This window comes from Prionailurus bengalensis, chromosome D1 (genome assembly GCF_016509475.1).
Source record: "Prionailurus bengalensis isolate Pbe53 chromosome D1, Fcat_Pben_1.1_paternal_pri, whole genome shotgun sequence".
NCBI classification, from domain to species: Eukaryota; Metazoa; Chordata; class Mammalia; order Carnivora; family Felidae; genus Prionailurus; species Prionailurus bengalensis.
In genome coordinates, this window is record NC_057346.1 from 26953904 (window position 1) to 26971646 (window position 17743).

Here is a 17743-nt window from a genome sequence, read left to right on the forward strand (position 1 = left end):
TCCAACTGGTATCAGGGGGTGGCCTTGAGAGTTATGCTGGCTTTGTCTTTGTCCTTGCAAAAGAGGGCATGTATGAGGGCTATAGCATCCCTCCTCACCTTGGAAAACCATTGCAGATGGCCAGAGTGTCCTTTCTTGCTTGAATCATCTAAGGGGTGTGTTTTGGTTCTCATGACTGTGGTGGCAGTGATGACATCACGGAATTGGGGTCCGTCTCAGCTGATGGTGGGTATACTGAGCCACCAAAGCTATAAGTGAAGGGCACCCTGCCACAAGTCAACGACAAAGCTGACAGTGGCACATGAAGCCAACCACCATTGTCCTTATCTCAGGTTTAAGCAAAACACCTGTGTCTCCAGCCACTGATGTCACCTCTGCCCCTTGATCTTGATCTTCAACAGCAGAAGCAGATTACCAGTTGTTGTGTGATGTCATCCCAGGACTCTGAGTGACTTCTTCAGTGTTCAGTTTCATCCCCTGCCTTCTCATCAGGTCACACCCCACCGTGGCCAAATGAGGAACAATTAAAAAAAAAATGTCTGGCATGAAGATTAACTTTTTCCTTATCTGCTCTGATTGAAATCTTGTGTAGATGTTTGGATAGTCAGTATTAGTTTTGCTGTTTATAAATGTAAACATTTACCAGTTGCTTTTCTCTAGCGAAGACCACGTTCTGAGCTACCAATGACAAATTCTGGCTTTGGATTTGCTGGTCCTTGGAGCCCATGGAAGGGTGGCCCTGGAGAGTTGGAGCTGGTGACAGGAGACCCAGGAGAAGTTGCCTTCCAAATGGAAGGATTTTTTTGGTTGACTTGGACACCAAGTTTTGTCTGCTTAGCATTTCACTTCCAGTTCTGGTGAATTTTTTACTTGATGGTAGTCAGGTGACTGCAAAAATCTTTCCTATATCATCAGATACCTTCTAGAAGTCATTGTTTTTGGACAGTCAGTGGCCTTGGGGAGGATATGTATCATTTGGATTTGTGTGCTTAAAACAACAGAAAGTAGATATTCTCCAGGGCTTATACATCTCCCCTCATGGATTTCTGGACTGTACTCTCTATCTCCCTCCAGGAAGTGGATGGGAATGGTGATAATCTGATCTTGTCCCTGTAGCCTATCACCTGGGTTCTCCCCCTTCAGCCCTCCAGGGTTTTCATTGTGTGTGTCTGTGTGCTCCAAGCCCTTTATGTGCATCTGTCCTTGGGGAAACCATTCCTTGCTCCCTTGTCTGAGCTGGCCTTGAGCCATGCTGTGTTTCTGGGGACTCTGGTCGTGGTCTAACTTGAGCTGGCTGGTGGGAATTGGCTTCAAGAGTTATGTGGCCTCTATCTCTGTTCGTGATAATCAAGCACCTGGCTTCACAGCCCTGAGTTTTTATGTGCACCTGCTCATGTGTTTACTTTTATGAAAGAGAGAAAGGAGAGGCAGAAGCAGGCCCTGGCATATTTTGTCTTCCATTGGCTTTATGGTCCTGCAGAGAGATGGTTATGTGTAGAGAGATGGTTATGTAAGCAGTTAGGACCTGGGTGGGGGTGGAGGGAGCTCCCTGCCACCTTCTCCTGTGGAGGCTGATGGACCATATGCTTGCCTGAAACCCCAGGTAGGCTTGGAAGGGTGTGGCTCTCGTCTCAGCTTTGCTGCTTTATTGACTTCACTGCCTTTGTGACTTTGGACAGGTCACTCCCTCTCTGTCAGCCTCAGTTTCCTTATCAGTAAAGTGACTGGGTTAGGCAAGTATGATCTCTAATATGCCTAAAAATGGAGTTGAGGGTAGGGTTATTAAAGGAAGCAGTCTAGTTACTGATTAGACAACATTTCTGGGCTGAAGGGAGCCCCAGAATTCACGTGCAGGGATAACCCAAACCCTGCCATTGAGCCAGTCCTCATGCTGACAGCCTTGCTCCATAGTAAGCCTGGGGGTGGCCCCTGGAGTCCGCTGTCCATGCTGTCAGCTACTTTCCCCTTCCCAAGGAACTTGCTTTCTATTTCCCTTAATACCTGCTTCCTGAGTTCCTGGAGCTGATCACATTGGGACGCAGAAAACCAGGATCTAATCTGGGTCTGCCACCAAGTAGCTATGTGACCTTGCAGTCATCATCTCTCCTTGCCTTATCTATAGAGCGGGAGTGATGGCACAAGCCATGAATGATTCCAAAATAGTTGTGAAATTACTCTGGAATTTAAAAATAAACTTTTTTTTTTTTTTTTTTTGAAAGAGAGAGAGAGCAAGCAGGGGAGAAGAGTGAAGGGAGAAAGACAGAGAGATAGAGAGACAGAACATCCCAAGCAGGTTCCATGCTTAGCAAGGAGCCTGACTTGGGGCTCAGGCCTATAACCCTGGGATCATGACCTGAGCCAAAATTGAGAGTTGGGCGCTCAACCAACTGAGCCACTCTGTGCCCTGAAAATAAACGAAATAAGCTATTATCTTGTTACATTTCATCTAACACATGTAAACGTACACACACTCTATTCTGAGAATATAGCCAAAACTTTACTGTTTTTTTTTAAACATGATTATTAAACAGCCAAGGACCATTGGACATTTAATCTACATCTTGAAAGAGAAAGGCAAAGACAAAGTTCTGAATGTAAAAAAATCTAGTTTCCTAAGAAAAAGCAAGAAGGTAGTGAATTCATAAAATAAGAAAAGGTGGCTGTAAAAAGCAACCATCAGGAGGCTCCTGAGTGGCTCAGTTGGCTGAATGTCTGACTCTTGATTTTGGCTCTGGTCATGATCCCAGGACTGTGGGATTGAGCACTGCATGGGGTTCTTTGCTGGGTGTGGTGCCTGCTGGGGATTCTTTCTCTCTCTTTCTCTTTCTCTCTCTGCCCCTCTCCCCTGCTTGCACGCTCTCTCTAAAAAAAAAAAAAAAAAGTAACCATCAAAGAATAAAACATCACTCTTGGAAATGAAATACTGTATATGATTTTTGAAATAAAAGATTCACTGCCTTTGTAATAAGGCTTGAGATCCAGTGACATTGGCCCTCCGGTTTTGTTCTTTTTATTCAGAATCTTTTGCATTTCAACATGAATTTCAGAAACAATTCATCAGTTTCTCCAAAAAGCCTGCTGAGATTTTGATCAAGATCATGCTGAATCTCTAGACAAATCTGAGGAGAATAGACAGGTATATTGAGTCTTCCAATCCATGAACATGGGATATTACTTGATTTATTTAAGTCTTTTAAAATTTTTCTCAGCAGTGTTTTGTATTTTTTACCGTACAGGTCTTGTATATCTCTTGTCAGATTTGCCCCCTAAGTATTTCATATTGTTGATGTTATTGTAAATGCTATTTAAAAATTTTTTTAAATTTCCAATTGGTCATTGATAATACATAGAAATATAATTGATTTTTGTGTATTAACCTTGTATCCTGCAACCTGGCTAAACTCAGTATTTCAATAGCTTTTTTGACTTACAAAGCTACAGTAATGAAGACAGTATGATATTTGCATAAAGATGGACAAAGAGACCAATGAAACAGAGTGGAGTCTGGAAAAAGACCCACAGATATATGGATAAATGATTGAAAAAAAATATTTATTTTTATTTTTATTTTTTTTTTAATTTTTGGGACAGAGAGAGACAGAGCATGAACAGGGGAGGGGCAGAGAGAGAGGGAGACACAGAATCGGAAACAGGCTCCAGGCTCTGAGCCATCAGCCCAGAGCCCAATGCGGGGCTCGAACTCACAGACCGCGAGATCGTGACCTGGCTGAAGTCGGACGCTTAACCGACTGCGCCACCCAGGCGCCCCGAAAAAAAATATTTTTTAAGTAAACTCCATCCCCAGCATGGGGCCTGAACTCACGACGCTGAGATTAAGAGTTATATGTTCCACCAAATGAGCCAGCCAGGCACCTCTTGGACAACTGATTTTGATAAAGGTGAAAAGGCAATTCAGTAGAAAAAGGATGGTCTGTGCAACAAATACGGTCCCAATAGCGGAACAATTGGATATCCATATAAAAAAAAGAAACAAAGAAAGGAAAAGAAAAAGAGAACTTTCATCTATACCTTGCATCATATAAAAGAATTTTTAAAAGTGTTTATTTATTTATTTAAAAATTTTTTTTTACCATTTATTCATTTTTGAGAGACAGACAGAGTGCGAGTGGGGGAGAGGCAGAGACAGAGAGGGAGACACAGAATCTGAAGCAGGCTCCAGGCTCCGAGCTGTCAGCACAGAGCCCGATGTGGGCCTCGAACTCACAAATTGTGAGATCATGACCTGAGCTGAAGTCAGTTGCCCAACCACTGAGCCACCCAGGTGCCCCAGTGTTTATTTATTTTTGAGAGAGACAGAGAGAGAGAGAGAAAGGAGCAGAGAAACAGGGAGACAGAATCCTAAACAGTCTCTGCAGTGTCAACCTGAACAGGGCTTGAACTCACAAACCATGAGGTTATGACATGAGATGAAATCAAGAGTTGGATGCTTGGGGCGCCTGGGTGGTGCAGTCGGTTAATCGTCCGACTTCAGCCAGGTCACGATCTCGCGGTCCGGGAGTTCGAGCCCCGAGTCAGGCTCTGGGCTGATGGCTCGGAGCCTGGAGCCTGTTCCCGATTCTGTGTCTCCCTCTCTCTCTGCCCCTTCCCCGTTCATGCTCTGTCTCTCTCTGTCCCAAAAATAAATAAAAAACGTTGAAAAAAATTAAAAAAAAAAAAAAAGAGTTGGATGCTTAACTGACTGAGCCACCCAGGTGCCACCATATAAATTAAAAAAAAAAAAAAAATTAACTCAAAATGGATCATAGGCCCAAATAAAACCTAAAACTGTAAAACTATTGGAAGAAACATAGGAGAAAATCTTTGTTGTTTTGGATCAGGCAAAGATTTCTTCAATCCAACACCAAAATCACAGTCCATAAAAGAAAAGCTTGACAAATTGAACTTCACCAAAATGAAAAACTTCTGTTCTTCAAAAGACCCTGTTAAGAGAGTGAAAATACAAGCCACAAATTAGGAGAAAATCTTTGCAAATTCTGTATTTGTTAAAAGACTTGTATCTAGAATATATAGAAAGAACTCTCAAAACTCAGTAATATGAAGATAAGCAAACCAATTTAAAAAACTAGGGAAAAAATTTGAAAAGACACTTCACCAAAGAAGATAAACAAATGGCAGTTAAGCACATGAAAAGATGTTAGACATCATTAGTCATTAGGGAAAAGCAACTTAAGACCATATGAGACCCCACTATACATCTGTTAGAATGGCTAAAATAAAAAAGATTGACCATACCAAATGTTGGATAAGATGTGGACAATGGAAGTCCTCATACACTGTTGATGGGAATGTAAAATGATACAGTCCCTTTGGAAAACAGTTTGGCAGCTTCTCAAAAAGTTAAAAATACACCTGTCATACAAACTTGCTGTTCCACTCATAGGTATCTATCCAAGGGAAGTGAAAGCATATGCCAATATAAGGATTTGTACAGGAATGTTTATAGCAGCTTTATTTGTAACAGTCTCAAATTGGAAATAACCCAAATGTTCATCAACAGGTGAGTAAGTAAGCAAATTGTTGTGTATCCATATAATGGAATACTACTCAAAAATAGAAAGGAATGCACTATTAACATTAAAAACTTGGTGTGCCTGGGTGGCTCAGTTGGTTATGTGTCCGACTTTTGCTCAGGTCATAATCTCACCGTTTGTGAGTTTGAGCCCCATGTCGGGCTCTGTGATTACAGCTCAGAGCCTGGATCCTGCTTCGGATTCTGTGTCTCCCTCTCTCTCTCTGCCCCTCCCCTGTTCACTCTGTCTCTCTTTCTCTCTCAAAAATAAATAAAACATTTTAAAAATTAAAAAAAATACATTAAAAACTTAATATCATGGATGAGTCTCAAAATATTGTGCTGAGTAAAAGAAGCCAGACAATAAAGAGTACATGTTGTATAATTCTATTTATAAAAAGTTCTAGAAAAAGCATACTAGTCTTTACTGATAGGAAGCAGGTAGTCGTTGCTTTGGGACTAGAAAGGCAATCAGGGAGGAATGGGAGGGAGGCAAGAGCCCGAGGAAACTTTGGAAGGTGACAGATATATTCATTATCTTGATTGTGGTGATGGTTTCATGGGTGTATATATATGCCAAAAATTGTGTACTTTAAATATGTAGTTTATTTTATGTCAATTTTATGTCAGTGAAATTATTTTAAAAATTCCATTAAAGGTTCACAAGAATAAGTTTAAAAAAATCCCAGAATAGAACCAAATGACAAAGAAATGTAAAATATGAGAGAGGGGAAAAAATGCCAGGTAAAGATGTAAAGGATCTACTTTATCTTGAATTTTATCGTGATATATTTAGTTGTGTTTTTTTATTTCTCTTACCATTCAGTAAACCCTTTGCATTTAAAGATATGTGCCTCTCTTTAGCTCTTGGAAATATTCTTACAGTCTTTGATAATGTCCTCTACCAGGTGTAAGAATTTGGTTCAGGCTATGAGATAGAGGAGAACTAGGGAGGGGCATTGTTAGAAATCCCTAGAACCCCACCTCAGTCCCAAACAAAGATACCCCTACCCCACCAGTCCTCCATAAGGGATGGGAAATTGATTTCTCTAGACTTGAGGACACTACGTGCAGAGGAAGGCTGTAGTGAGGAATGAAAAATAGCCAAAGATCTATTCTTTCACATGTTCCAGAATGCTAGTGTCTGGGTTTAAATCAGTGTATCCGGGAAATTAGAAAATGATTCTCTGGAGCAACTAAACCATCCCATAGAAAAGATAAACATAGCCTGACAGTTGGGAGTGCCCAGTAAAAAAAATCTGGATAGCCACTTAATTATAGCCTACAGTGAACCCATTTGTGGTAAATGATGCTTCCAAACCACCTTTAGGACCTCAATCTTAAATATAAACGAATAACCAATCATCTTGAAGCATTTGAGAAAAGCCTTCAACATTCATGTTGAGAAAGCCAAAAAACAGAGAAAAGGTACTCAATAGCAGTATAAAGATGGGAAGATTTTGCATCCAAAATTCAGAGATCAAGAAAGAACTCTTGGAAATTAGCTAACAGCAGAAATGAAAATTTCAGTTAGAGAAGTTGAAAAACAATGAGATGGGGGTATCTGGGTGGCTCAGTTGGTAGAGCATGTGACTCTCGATCTCAGGGTTATGAGTTTGAGCCGATGTTGGGCATAGAGATTACTTCAAACAAACAAACAGCTGGATAATAGCAGGAAAACAATAAGTAGAGAATCAATGTAATAGGAATTGGAGAAAGATAGACCAGAGAAAATGAAGGAGGCACACTACTAAGTGTGCAATAGCATTATGTCTAAATAACAATGTAAAAGGTCACCTGGGTGGTTCAGTCAGTTAAGCATCCAACTCTTGATCTTGGCTCAGATCATGATCTCATGGTTTCGTGGGTTTGAGCCCTACATAGGGCTCTGTGTTGACAAGTGTGGAGCCTATCTGACATTCTCTCTCTCCTCTCTCTCTGTTCTTCCCCAACTCATGCTGTGCCTTTCTCTCTCTCAAAAAATAAATAAACATTAAAAATTAAAAAAAAACCAATGTAAATACCTTAATTTAAAACTACTTTATTAGTGGGGCGATTAAGCATCTGACTCAGTTAAGCATTTGACTCTTGATTTCAGCTCAGTTCATGGTCCCACAATTCGTGGGTTCGAGCCTCATGTGAAGCTCTGTGCTGACAGTGCGGAGCCTGATTGGAATTCTCTCTCTCCTCCTCTCTGCCCCTCCTCTGCTCGTGCATTCAGTGTTTTTCTCTCTCTCTCAAAATAAATAAATAAGCTTAAAAAAAAAAACTTTATTACTAACAATTGTCAAATTTCATCTGAGATTTCAGTCGTAATCACTGATCACAGATCACCATAACAGATACAATAATAATGAAAAAGTTTGAAATATTTTGAGAATTAGCAAAATGTGATACAGAGACATGAAGTTAGCAAATGCTTTTGGAAAAATGGTGCAGATAAGACTTGCTCAACACAGGGTTGCCACAAACCTTCAGTTTGTAAAAAATGCTTTGTCTGTGAAGTGCAATAAAGCAAAGGACAACAAGGTATGCCTGTACAAGGAAGTTTCCCAGACTGAAAGAGAGGAACTTCCAAATTCAAAGAGCAGGTGGAAAGCTTAGCATAATGAAATCTAAAGACCCAATTCAAAGCAATCCTCAAAGCTTTCAGAGAAAGGTGACAAATTATGAATAAGAAATAATGAATTTGTACTGTTATCTTATTTCTCAAAGGCAAAATTAAAAGGTAAAAAACAATGAGCTTTCAAAATTTTAAGTGAAAATGATTTGAAACATATAGTTCTATACCCAGCTAAACTATCAACAGATGCACGTACAGAGTGAAGATACTTCCAGAAAAATGCAGTCTTAAAAAATTTCCCTCTTGGGAAGCTACTGAACTATGTGTTCTACTAAAATGAAGTAAGCCAAGAAAGATGAAGATATGGAATCCAGGAAATAGGGGTTTTAACACAAGAAGGAGAGGAAGGAAATTCCCAGGGTGATGTTGAAGGAAGTTCCAGACATTAGCTATGGGAAAGGACAGAGGGCTCTAGAAAGGAAGCTTCCAGGAAAAAAAATGAAGTGAGAGGGTATTTGACAGACTTTATATGTAGAAGGTTGGAAGAGTATTATGTAGCTTTAGATTGTATAGAAAGACTTCAGTATATGTTAAAAAGACACCCAGGTAAATGAAATTTGGCAGCAGGAGAAACAAATTATTGTACTGGGAGGGAAACAATAATGAACAATGTTTTCAAAGACTAATACAGTTGACCTCTGAACACCTCGGGTTTGAATTGTGTGGTTCCACTTATATGTGTGTTTTTTTAAAAAATAAGTACAGTATAGTACTGTAAATGTATTTTATCTTGTGATTTTCTTAACATTTTCTTCTAGCTTACTTTTTGTAAGAATACAGTATATAATGCATATAACATGCAGAATATGTGCTGAACAGTAAGCCTTCTGGTCAGCAGTAGGCTGTGAGTAGTGTAGTTTTGGGGAGTCAAAAATTACATGTGGACTTTTGACTATGTGTGGGGTGGGTACCCCTCATCTCCCATGTTGTTCAAGTGTCATGAAAATATAGTAATTTAGATATAGAATGTGGATATAATTAAAAAAAAAACAAACAACTTTAGCCCTATAGCTATTGGGAGGATGGGTGAGAAAAAGAGAAGGAAGTATATTAAAATTCACATTATCAAAATAGGAAGTCAGATGATTATATTTTAAATAGATGAATCAAGAGATAGTGGTATTTGCATATTGTTTAGAAATATGTAGATAAATCCCAGAATAAGCAGCTTGTGAAAGCATTTTAAGCAGTTGTCTCTGAAGTGTGTTTCTTTCCTTCTTAGAAATTTATTTTATTGAGATATAAGAACATTGTGTAAGTTTAAGGTATAGAACATGTTGATTTGATTCATTTATATATTGCAATATAATTACCAAGGCAGGGCTAGCTATGAGGTGTGTTTCTGTATGCAGTATTAACGTCACAGAAGTAACCAGTTAAGGATCTAAAATAGAAATTTCAGTATCCAAACATGTCAGGAGTCGGGAGACTCTTTTATAATGGTGAAATTAACAGGTGATGTTCAAATGTAACAAATCAAGAAATGTTAGTTCAAGCACATCAAGAGTGTGAGGTAAACACCAGCAGAACCACATCTGGAAACTGTTGAAATGGCCACATCTGTGGAATTTGGGGGCTATTGCGTTTATTACAAACCCTTTTTGGAGTGGGTCTGAGGTAGTTAAACCTGAAAGGGCAGAGCTCCTCTCCGGGATTTAGGGCAGACAGAGTGTATGTTATAGGGCAGAAGAGTTTGCCTCTCTGTCAGCAGGCGCCCATAGACACCCCACCTGTCATCGACGGACACCCCGCCTGTCGTCTTATTCATGTCCCCTCTCTTCCTGGATAGCCCCGACTGGGAGGAACCTGGGTAAGCTGCCATCCTGTTTGTTGGGTGTTTTGTTTGCTTTTCCGGCTCTGGGATGAGCTTGGGTGTGGATTCCCGTAGAACCTTGGCCTCATGTCACCTTGAGATTCTGGCGTGGGACACCAAGGCGAGAAACAGTGGCTTGTTCCACGGTGGCACGGCAGGGCTGCCCCGGTTTACTGCCTTTTTACTTGGGGCTGGTTAAACATTGGCAGAGCAAGGGCACCGGGTAGGTTGGCTGTACGGTTTCCGTGCTGCCCATAGGCTCCTGCCCACCCCCTCCTGCCTCCCCGAGATCTGGCAGGGTCTCCCTGCACCAAGGCCCCAGGGCTGCCTTAGCCGGAGGAGGGGCTGCCTCTAGAAGCTCACACAGAGACCCCATGGCGGCCAATCACGGCCCTGGGCTGGGCCTGCTCTCCCCACATGCGGGCATGTACTTGCGTCAGAGATGATTCATTTAAGTGGAGAGTCTCCATGACTGGGTTTAGACAGCCTGTTTGTTTCATTTTTATTTAAACTATCAATTCTTGGGGCGCCTGGGTGGCTTGGTCGGTTAAGTCGTCTGACTTCGGCTCAGGTCATGATCTCGCGGTCCGTGAGTTCGAGCCCCGTGTCGGGCTCTGTGCTGACAGCTCAGAGCCTGGAGCCTGCTTCAGATTCTGTGTCTCCCTCTCTCTCTGCTTCTCCCCTGTTCATGCTCTGTCTCTGTCTGTCTCAAAAAAATAAACGTTAAAAAAAAAATTTAATAAAAAAAAAAACTATCAATTCTTAAGCAGTACATGTGTGGCGCTGCCTTGACACTGGGATGCGTGGATGGGAAGGCCACTTCTCATTTCTCCTCGCTTTTTGCTCCAAGCTGGACCTTACAAAGTGTAAACATTCTTCCTGGAGCAGGGCTGGGAGGCTGTTAAGGTGAGAGAAAGTTTCTGAGCTGTGTTTCATTTCTCTGTTCAGAGCATGAAGGGCATTGAGGAAGGCGTGGAGTTCTTGCCAGTCAACAACACCAAGAAGGTTGAGAAGCGGGGCCCGAAGCGCTGGGTGGTGCTGGTGGCCGTGCTGGTTGGCATCTTCTTGCTTTCTCTCATGACTTGTTTCATGGTGTGGCACTTCCAGTGTGAGTAGAGCCAGGGGTTGGCTCTGGGGAGAGTGATGGGGAGGGGGAGGATGGTGGCTGTATGTCCTCTCTCAGTGGACAGACATAGAGGCCACCGGTTGTGGGCATGAGGGAGAGACCGGAGGGTGCAGCTGGGGGTAGGTAAGGAAGGATCCAGGGCCCTGGCTCCCCTGGCTCTTCCAAGCCATAAGGGAGGAGTGTTGGCCCATAGGCTCATGCATCCACTGGCTTCTCCTGGCATTCACTCCTCCAGGGTTGCTGAGGGCAGCTTGAGGACAGTGGGGCGACCAGGGTAGCATGACGGTGTCACTTCCTCTGACCACCCTCCTTCTCTGGTCTCCCATAGACCAGAATGCGCGGGTTCAGAAGGTCTTCAATGGCTACCTGAGGATCACAAATGAGAACTTTCTGGATGCCTATGAGAACTCCAACTCCACGGAGTTCGCAAACCTGGCCAGCAAGGTGAAGGAAGCGGTGAGTCCAGTCCCTGGGCAGGGAGCCCTGTCCCTGGGGTCTGCCCTGGCACTCCCAGCCTCACCCAGGCTGAAAGAACACTGCTCCCTTCACTCCCGGATCCCTAGGCTGGCCGGTGGGTCCCAGGAGGGAGGGAGAGGCATGGGCTTGGGCAGTGGGCTATTGCTGTTCTCTGGCATGCCGTGAGCATTCCCTCTCGCCCTCAGCTGAAGCTGTTGTACAGTGGGGTGCCGACCCTGGGCCCCTACTACAAGAAGTCGTCTGTGACTGCCTTCAGGTGGGTGCCGGGGAGAAGGCTGGGTGGGATCAGTGCTGTGTGGTAGGTGGGCAGAGAGCTCGCAGCCTGCAGGGTGATGCAGCTTCAAGGTCTGGCATGGGGAGCAAGGTGCCATCCTTGTTCTTCCCTAGGTGTGTGTACTTTAGCCCACAAGTTCTGCTGTCTCCAGGGCAGGGGTAGCCATCCGTAGGAGTGTCCCCAGGTGCCACGGGTAAAGACAGGTGTGGTGTGTCCTCCATGTAAACCACTCAGTAATGGTGATGATCGTTTGTTATGTTTCTAAATTTGGGTTTGGAAGGCTTCGGTGAGTCTTCATATTTTCCTTGCTTAGGCAGCCTTCAACATACTTTTTTAAAAATAGACTTTATCTCAAAAGTACTTTTGATTTAGTTAGTTTAATCTTTACGTATTTATTTAAAAGCTTATTTATTTAGGTAATCTTTATGCCCAATGTGGGGCTCAAACACACAACCCCGAGATCAAGAGTCATGTGCGCTTAAAAAAAAATTTTTTTTTAATGTTTATTTTTTTGAGATAGAGAGAGTGAGTGGGCCAGCGGGAGTGGGGAGGGGCAGAAAGACAGTTGAGGAAGAGAATCCCAAGCAGGCTGTGTGCCATTAGCACAGAGTCCAATGCCGATTCAGAGCTTGATTCCACGAACTATAAGATCACGACCTGAGCCGAAATGAAGACTTGAACTTTAACCAACTGAGCCACCCAGGTGCCCCAGTTTAATCTTTATGAGTGCTGGCTGGCAGGTGGCATTCTCGTCCTCTTTCAGAGATGAGGACACAGACTCGAGAGTTTGATATTCAACGTGCCCAAGCTAGTGGTAGCATTGACAGCTCACAATCCAGGCTGCTTTCCCACTCCCAAACCTGAGCTGGCCCCAGAACACGTCTGGTTGGCGAGAGACTGTGAGAGTAGAGGGTACAGAGGCAAGATCTCTTGCTTAAAGGATCGAAAGGTGGGCAAGCATAAAAGAATCTGAGGTGGGCCCTGCCTGGAGGAAGGTCTCTTGGGGAGCCTGAGCCATCGCATCTATATCCAGCATCTGGGAGAGTGTGGGGACAGGTGGGGTGCCTGGCGCCCGCCTGTGCCTCAGGCTCACCCCTCTCCCCACAGCGAGGGCAGTGTCATTGCCTACTTCTGGTCCGAGTTCAGCATCCCCAAGTACCTGGTGGAGGAGGCCGAGAGCGCCATGGCAAAGGAGCGTGTGGTCACAATGCCACCCCGTGCCCGCGCCCTCAACTCCTTCGTGCTGACCTCGGTGGTGGCCTTCCGTGAGTACAGGGACGCTGGGCATGGGCATTTGCTGGGCCAGGCTTCCCTGCAGCAGGGCCAGGCCCTGGACCGTTGCAGGAGGGCAGCACTCCCGAGCCAGTGCATAGAAGGGAAGACGGTCTGCTGGCCGGGTACCTCCCTTTAGGGGAATAAGGAAGCAGGATGAAGGAAATTGACCACAGTGGTAAATACTGTGTTTTCCCTCTTGTTCTTCAGCCACTGACCCCAGAACAGTGCAGACCACCCAGGACAGTAAGTATGCCCTCCTCCCAGAGAAGATGGATGTGGCCAGACGCCCTTTCAGTCAAGGGGGTCCCCCGAAGTCATACACATCCCCCACCTGTCCCAGGCTGTGAGAAGCCCCCTCTTCTGTCTCTTCTGGGTCCAGGGCAGCCTGGCACATCTCCCTGGGTGCACCCCCCAGGGAGGCTCTGGGTTGCTTTCGCCCCTACCGGCTCTGCCCTCTCCGTCTCCCACACAGACAGCTGCAGCTTTGCCCTGCACGCCCGCAGCGGGGAGGTGACCCGCTTCACCACGCCTGGCTTCCCTGACAGCCCATACCCGGCTCGGGCCCGCTGCCAGTGGACCCTGCGGGGGGACGCCGACTCCGTGCTGAGCCTCACCTTCCGAAGCTTTGATGTCGCGCCCTGTGACGACCGTGGCAGTGACCTGGTCATGGTGTATGACACCCTGAGCCCCGTGGAACCCCGTGCCGTGGTGCAGTGAGTGTCCCGGGGAAGCAGAGGCGGGCTGCGGGAGCTCGGCAGCTGCCTCCAGAGGGAAGTGTAGCGTGGGTTGGAGATACAGCCTATGACTTTCAGGCAGTCGAGAGCAGGTGTGTGTGATCCTCAGTGTGAGCTCCCAGAGCGTCTCAGGGGTGATTTCAGCCCTGGCAAGGGTGAGGAAGGCTCACTGGTCCCTAGATGCCAGTGAGCACGGCGCACTTCCTTTCCTTGCCAGAGCGGAGGTGCAGACTGCTGTTGTAAAATGCCCACTTTATCATGACTCGCTTATGTTGAGGCCAGTGGACCAGGAGGTGGCTGCCATTGAAAAGATAGTTTGTTACTTATAGTTCCCAGAGAAGGGGGCATGCAAGGCCACATGGGGAAGCCCCAGGGTCAGTCAGGAGGCAGAGGGGGCCGGAGGAGAACACAGGCAGGAGCCTTTGTTGTGATTTCTGCCAGAAGGGCCAGGCAGGGCAGTGTATGCAGGTTTAGGAGTGACTGGTTTGAATAATTCCAGTGGGTTCTGGGGCACAAATCTATGTCTAGTTGTCAGGTATTTGGTCGTGGGGTGATTAGGACGGGTGGATGGTGGCCTGGAGAGAAGAGCCCCATGGAGGAGGTGGTTGGGGTGTGGGCTCTGGATTGATTGGTCTGTATGTGAAAGGCTTCCATGAGGGTGAGTTGACTATCTCTAGGAATTGGCGAGTCCTGGGAAGGGCAGTCTCTCCAGAGGCGGCGAGCCCCCAACTGCCCAAAGCATCAGGCTTACAGGAAATAAAAAGGCATCATACACCTGCTGAGGAACTGGGGGGTGCTGAGATGATTGCCCCCCGCCCCGCGCTGTGGGGCTCGAGCGTGCTTCTCAGAGCACCATGGGTGGGCATGAGCTGCCCTCTCCCGAGCTCTCCCTGACTCAGTGGGCCAGAGCCTTCTCTTGCTGTCTGTGGAAATGAGCCAGGCAGACGTTTTGTGATAAATAATGGGCTAGAATTCAGGCTCCAAAACAAGATAGAACCATCTGCTGCCGTAGCTCAGCAGCTAGGACTCCAGCCTGAACACCCTTTTTGTGCAAGGTTTCTTCCCTTCTCTGTAATTCATGAATTGTACAACGAAATAAACACATGGCTCCGAAAGGAGAAAGTGGGAAATAGACATGCACAGAGAGCACAGACCTCCATCATGATCTGGAAGTAATCACTGTTAAATTTGTGAGGTGTTCTTCCACGCTTTCTGCTATGTGTGTGTATGTTTGTGTATAGATTTAAAAATAGAATTTTACGGCACGTTTGGTTTTGCTGTCTGGTTTGAAAACTGAAGTATATCATGATGATCCTTCCAAATCAGTAAGCTTGCTTCTGTGATTTTAATGGTTGCATAACATGGCATTGTGTAATGTACAATGAGCACAAAGAGGCAACGTGACACAGTCATTAGCTGTGTGGGCTCCGGAGCCTGGATGCCCAGCCACTTATTAACTGTGGAACCTTGGGCAAGTTATTTCAGTGCCTCAGTATCCATATCTGTGAAATGGGGATAATAGTATTTACTTAGTGGAGTTGTTATGAAGACTCCTGAGTTCTTAACATGTTCTTAAGTGTTGTCGGTGCTGTTACTGTTACTAGTATTGTTATTATTTAGCCCATAGTTTAATGAATCTTCTGTGGTCAAGCATTTGAGGCTTCTGAGTTTCTGCTGTTTTTTTTTTTTTTAATGTTTATTTTTGAGAGAAAGAGAGAGGGAGGGAGAGAGAGAATGAGCCAGGGAGGGGAAGAGAGATGGGGGGACAGAGGATCCAAAACAGGTTCAGTGCTGTCAGCAGTAAGCTTGATGCGGGGCTCGAACTCACAAACCTTGAGATCATGACCCGAGCCAAAGTCAGATGCTTAACTAACTGAGCCACCCAGGCATCCCTGTTTTCTGCTGTTTTAAACAAAGATAAATCCTATCTCAGGTCATTTGTGCGGGGAGGAGCTTTTAAATGACCCTTGGCCTTTTATGGATGGGACCGGGGTTAGGGACGCCTGGTTTCTGTCTGCTCTCTGTAACACATGCAACTTCTGACCCCTACAGGCTGTGTGGCACCTACCCTCCCTCCTACAACCTGACCTTCCTCTCCTCCCAGAATGTCTTGCTCGTCACGCTGATAACCAACACTGAGCGGCGACACCCTGGCTTTGAGGCCACATTCTTCCAGCTGCCTAAGCTGAGCAGTAAGGAAGGGCCTGGTGGGGCAGAGGAGGGACAGGTCTGAGGGGCTGGCCTGAGCCCACGAGGCACAGGCCAATCCCTTGGGCTGGTGAACTGGCTCAGGTCGGTGTCAGAGGTTTGAAGCTTAAGCCACAGGGCCTTTTGTCTCTTGTGTGGGTCAGGAGCCCTCCCTAACGTGGTCAGTCTCCTAGTGCTCAGACTTTCTGGCCACTGGCTGTGGAGTGTGCGGGGGCCCTGGCAGGCAGCTTGAGAGAGTCACCGGCTGGCTCTGCCAGGGCCCCTCGGCCTACCTACCTGCCTGCCTGCCTGCCTGGCCAGGCAGGTCCTTGGTCCTCAGGCTCTTCCTCCTGCCTTTCCTCTCAGGTTGTGGAGGCTACTTACGTGGAACCCAAGGGACATTTAGCAGCCCCTACTATCCTGGCCACTACCCGCCCAACATGAACTGCACGTGGGACATTGAGGTAGGAGCTGTAGGGTGCCTGTGAGGGCAGAAAGGGGGAGAGAGGGAGAAGAAGAGGGAGAGGGAACAGGGGAGCGGGAGAGGGAGGAGAAGGGAGGGAGGAAGAAGAGGGATGCTCCAGAATGGCAAGTGAGGAAGGTCAAGGAGAGGGAGATGGGTTCCCTTAGCAGCCCCAAGTTGCCGAATATCTAAAGCCTTGCAGAGTAGAGCAGGGTGGAGTAGCCCTAACCTTGTAACCTCCAGCAGACCCATATTCAAATGGTCTCAAATTCTAGCTCTTTTTTAACAATGTTTATTTATTTATTTTTGAGAGAGGGCGTGCGTGCATGTGCATGTTCACACACGCACACACACGTGTAGGGGAGGGGCAGAGAGAGAGGGAGAGAGAGAGAATCCCAAGCAGGCTCCACACCATCAGCACAGAGCCCAATGCGGGACTCAAACTCACGAACCATGAGACCGTGACCTGAGCCAAAACCCAGAGTCGGACGCTCATTCGACTGAGACACCAGGGCGTCCCTCACATTTTAGCTCTCGATCAATGGCCCCCTGAGGGACCTTGGGCCAGTCACTCTACACCAGAGCCTCAGCTTTGCTCCTAGGAAAGAGGAGAAGGAGTGGTGTCTGCCTCTCAGAGGTAATGTTGCCGATTGTGTGTGCAGCTTGGAGAAAGCACTTGCTAAATGACAAGTCTTGCCTCCAGGGCTGCCCGCAGGCCGTCCGAGTCAGGGACCCATCTCTCCTTTCTTTCTTCGATGGTGCCAGGAGGACCACCAACTTTCTTTAGGAATAAGAGTGTCTCTTGCCTCTGAGTCTAGAGGTTCTTCCAGCCATCCAACCTGAGTCCCTCTTGCTGTGTGTTCCATACCGCCCATCATACCTCCGTCCATACCTCCGTCAAGGAGGTCCATACCATCCATACCTCCGTCAGGGAGATAAAAACACAGCAGCCACTGTCCCCCAGCCCCTGTGGCCAGCAGCACGTGGCATCCTTGGGTTTAGGAGGGGGGAAGGAAGCGGCAGAGGCCCAGCAGCATCGCTCTCCTTAGGTGCCCAACAACCAAAACGTGAAAGTGCTCTTCAAGCTCTTCTACCTGTTGGAGCCCAACGTGCCCCCGGGCAGCTGCCTCAAGGACTACGTGGAGGTCAACGGGGAGAAGTGAGTACCCCGGGGCACCCAGTGCTGGAGGGAAAGGGGGCGCCCCGAACACTTCTGGATCCTCTTCCTACCGGTGACCGCC

General features: G+C 46.2%; 1 protein-coding gene across 1 annotated transcript in view; it reads left to right on the forward strand.

Moving 5' to 3' along the window:
* The window catches only part of ST14 (ST14 transmembrane serine protease matriptase), a 45184-nt gene that overhangs the window by 12552 nt on the left and 14889 nt on the right, over positions 1 to 17743 (forward strand). The window contains exons 2-10 of the mRNA XM_043579829.1: positions 10915 to 11074; positions 11421 to 11548; positions 11755 to 11825; positions 12951 to 13108; positions 13326 to 13361; positions 13591 to 13831; positions 15905 to 16044; positions 16406 to 16503; positions 17552 to 17661. Coding sequence (XP_043435764.1) covers positions 10915 to 11074; positions 11421 to 11548; positions 11755 to 11825; positions 12951 to 13108; positions 13326 to 13361; positions 13591 to 13831; positions 15905 to 16044; positions 16406 to 16503; positions 17552 to 17661 — 1142 coding nt within the window. The remainder of the gene's footprint in view (positions 1 to 10914; positions 11075 to 11420; positions 11549 to 11754; positions 11826 to 12950; positions 13109 to 13325; positions 13362 to 13590; positions 13832 to 15904; positions 16045 to 16405; positions 16504 to 17551; positions 17662 to 17743) is intronic.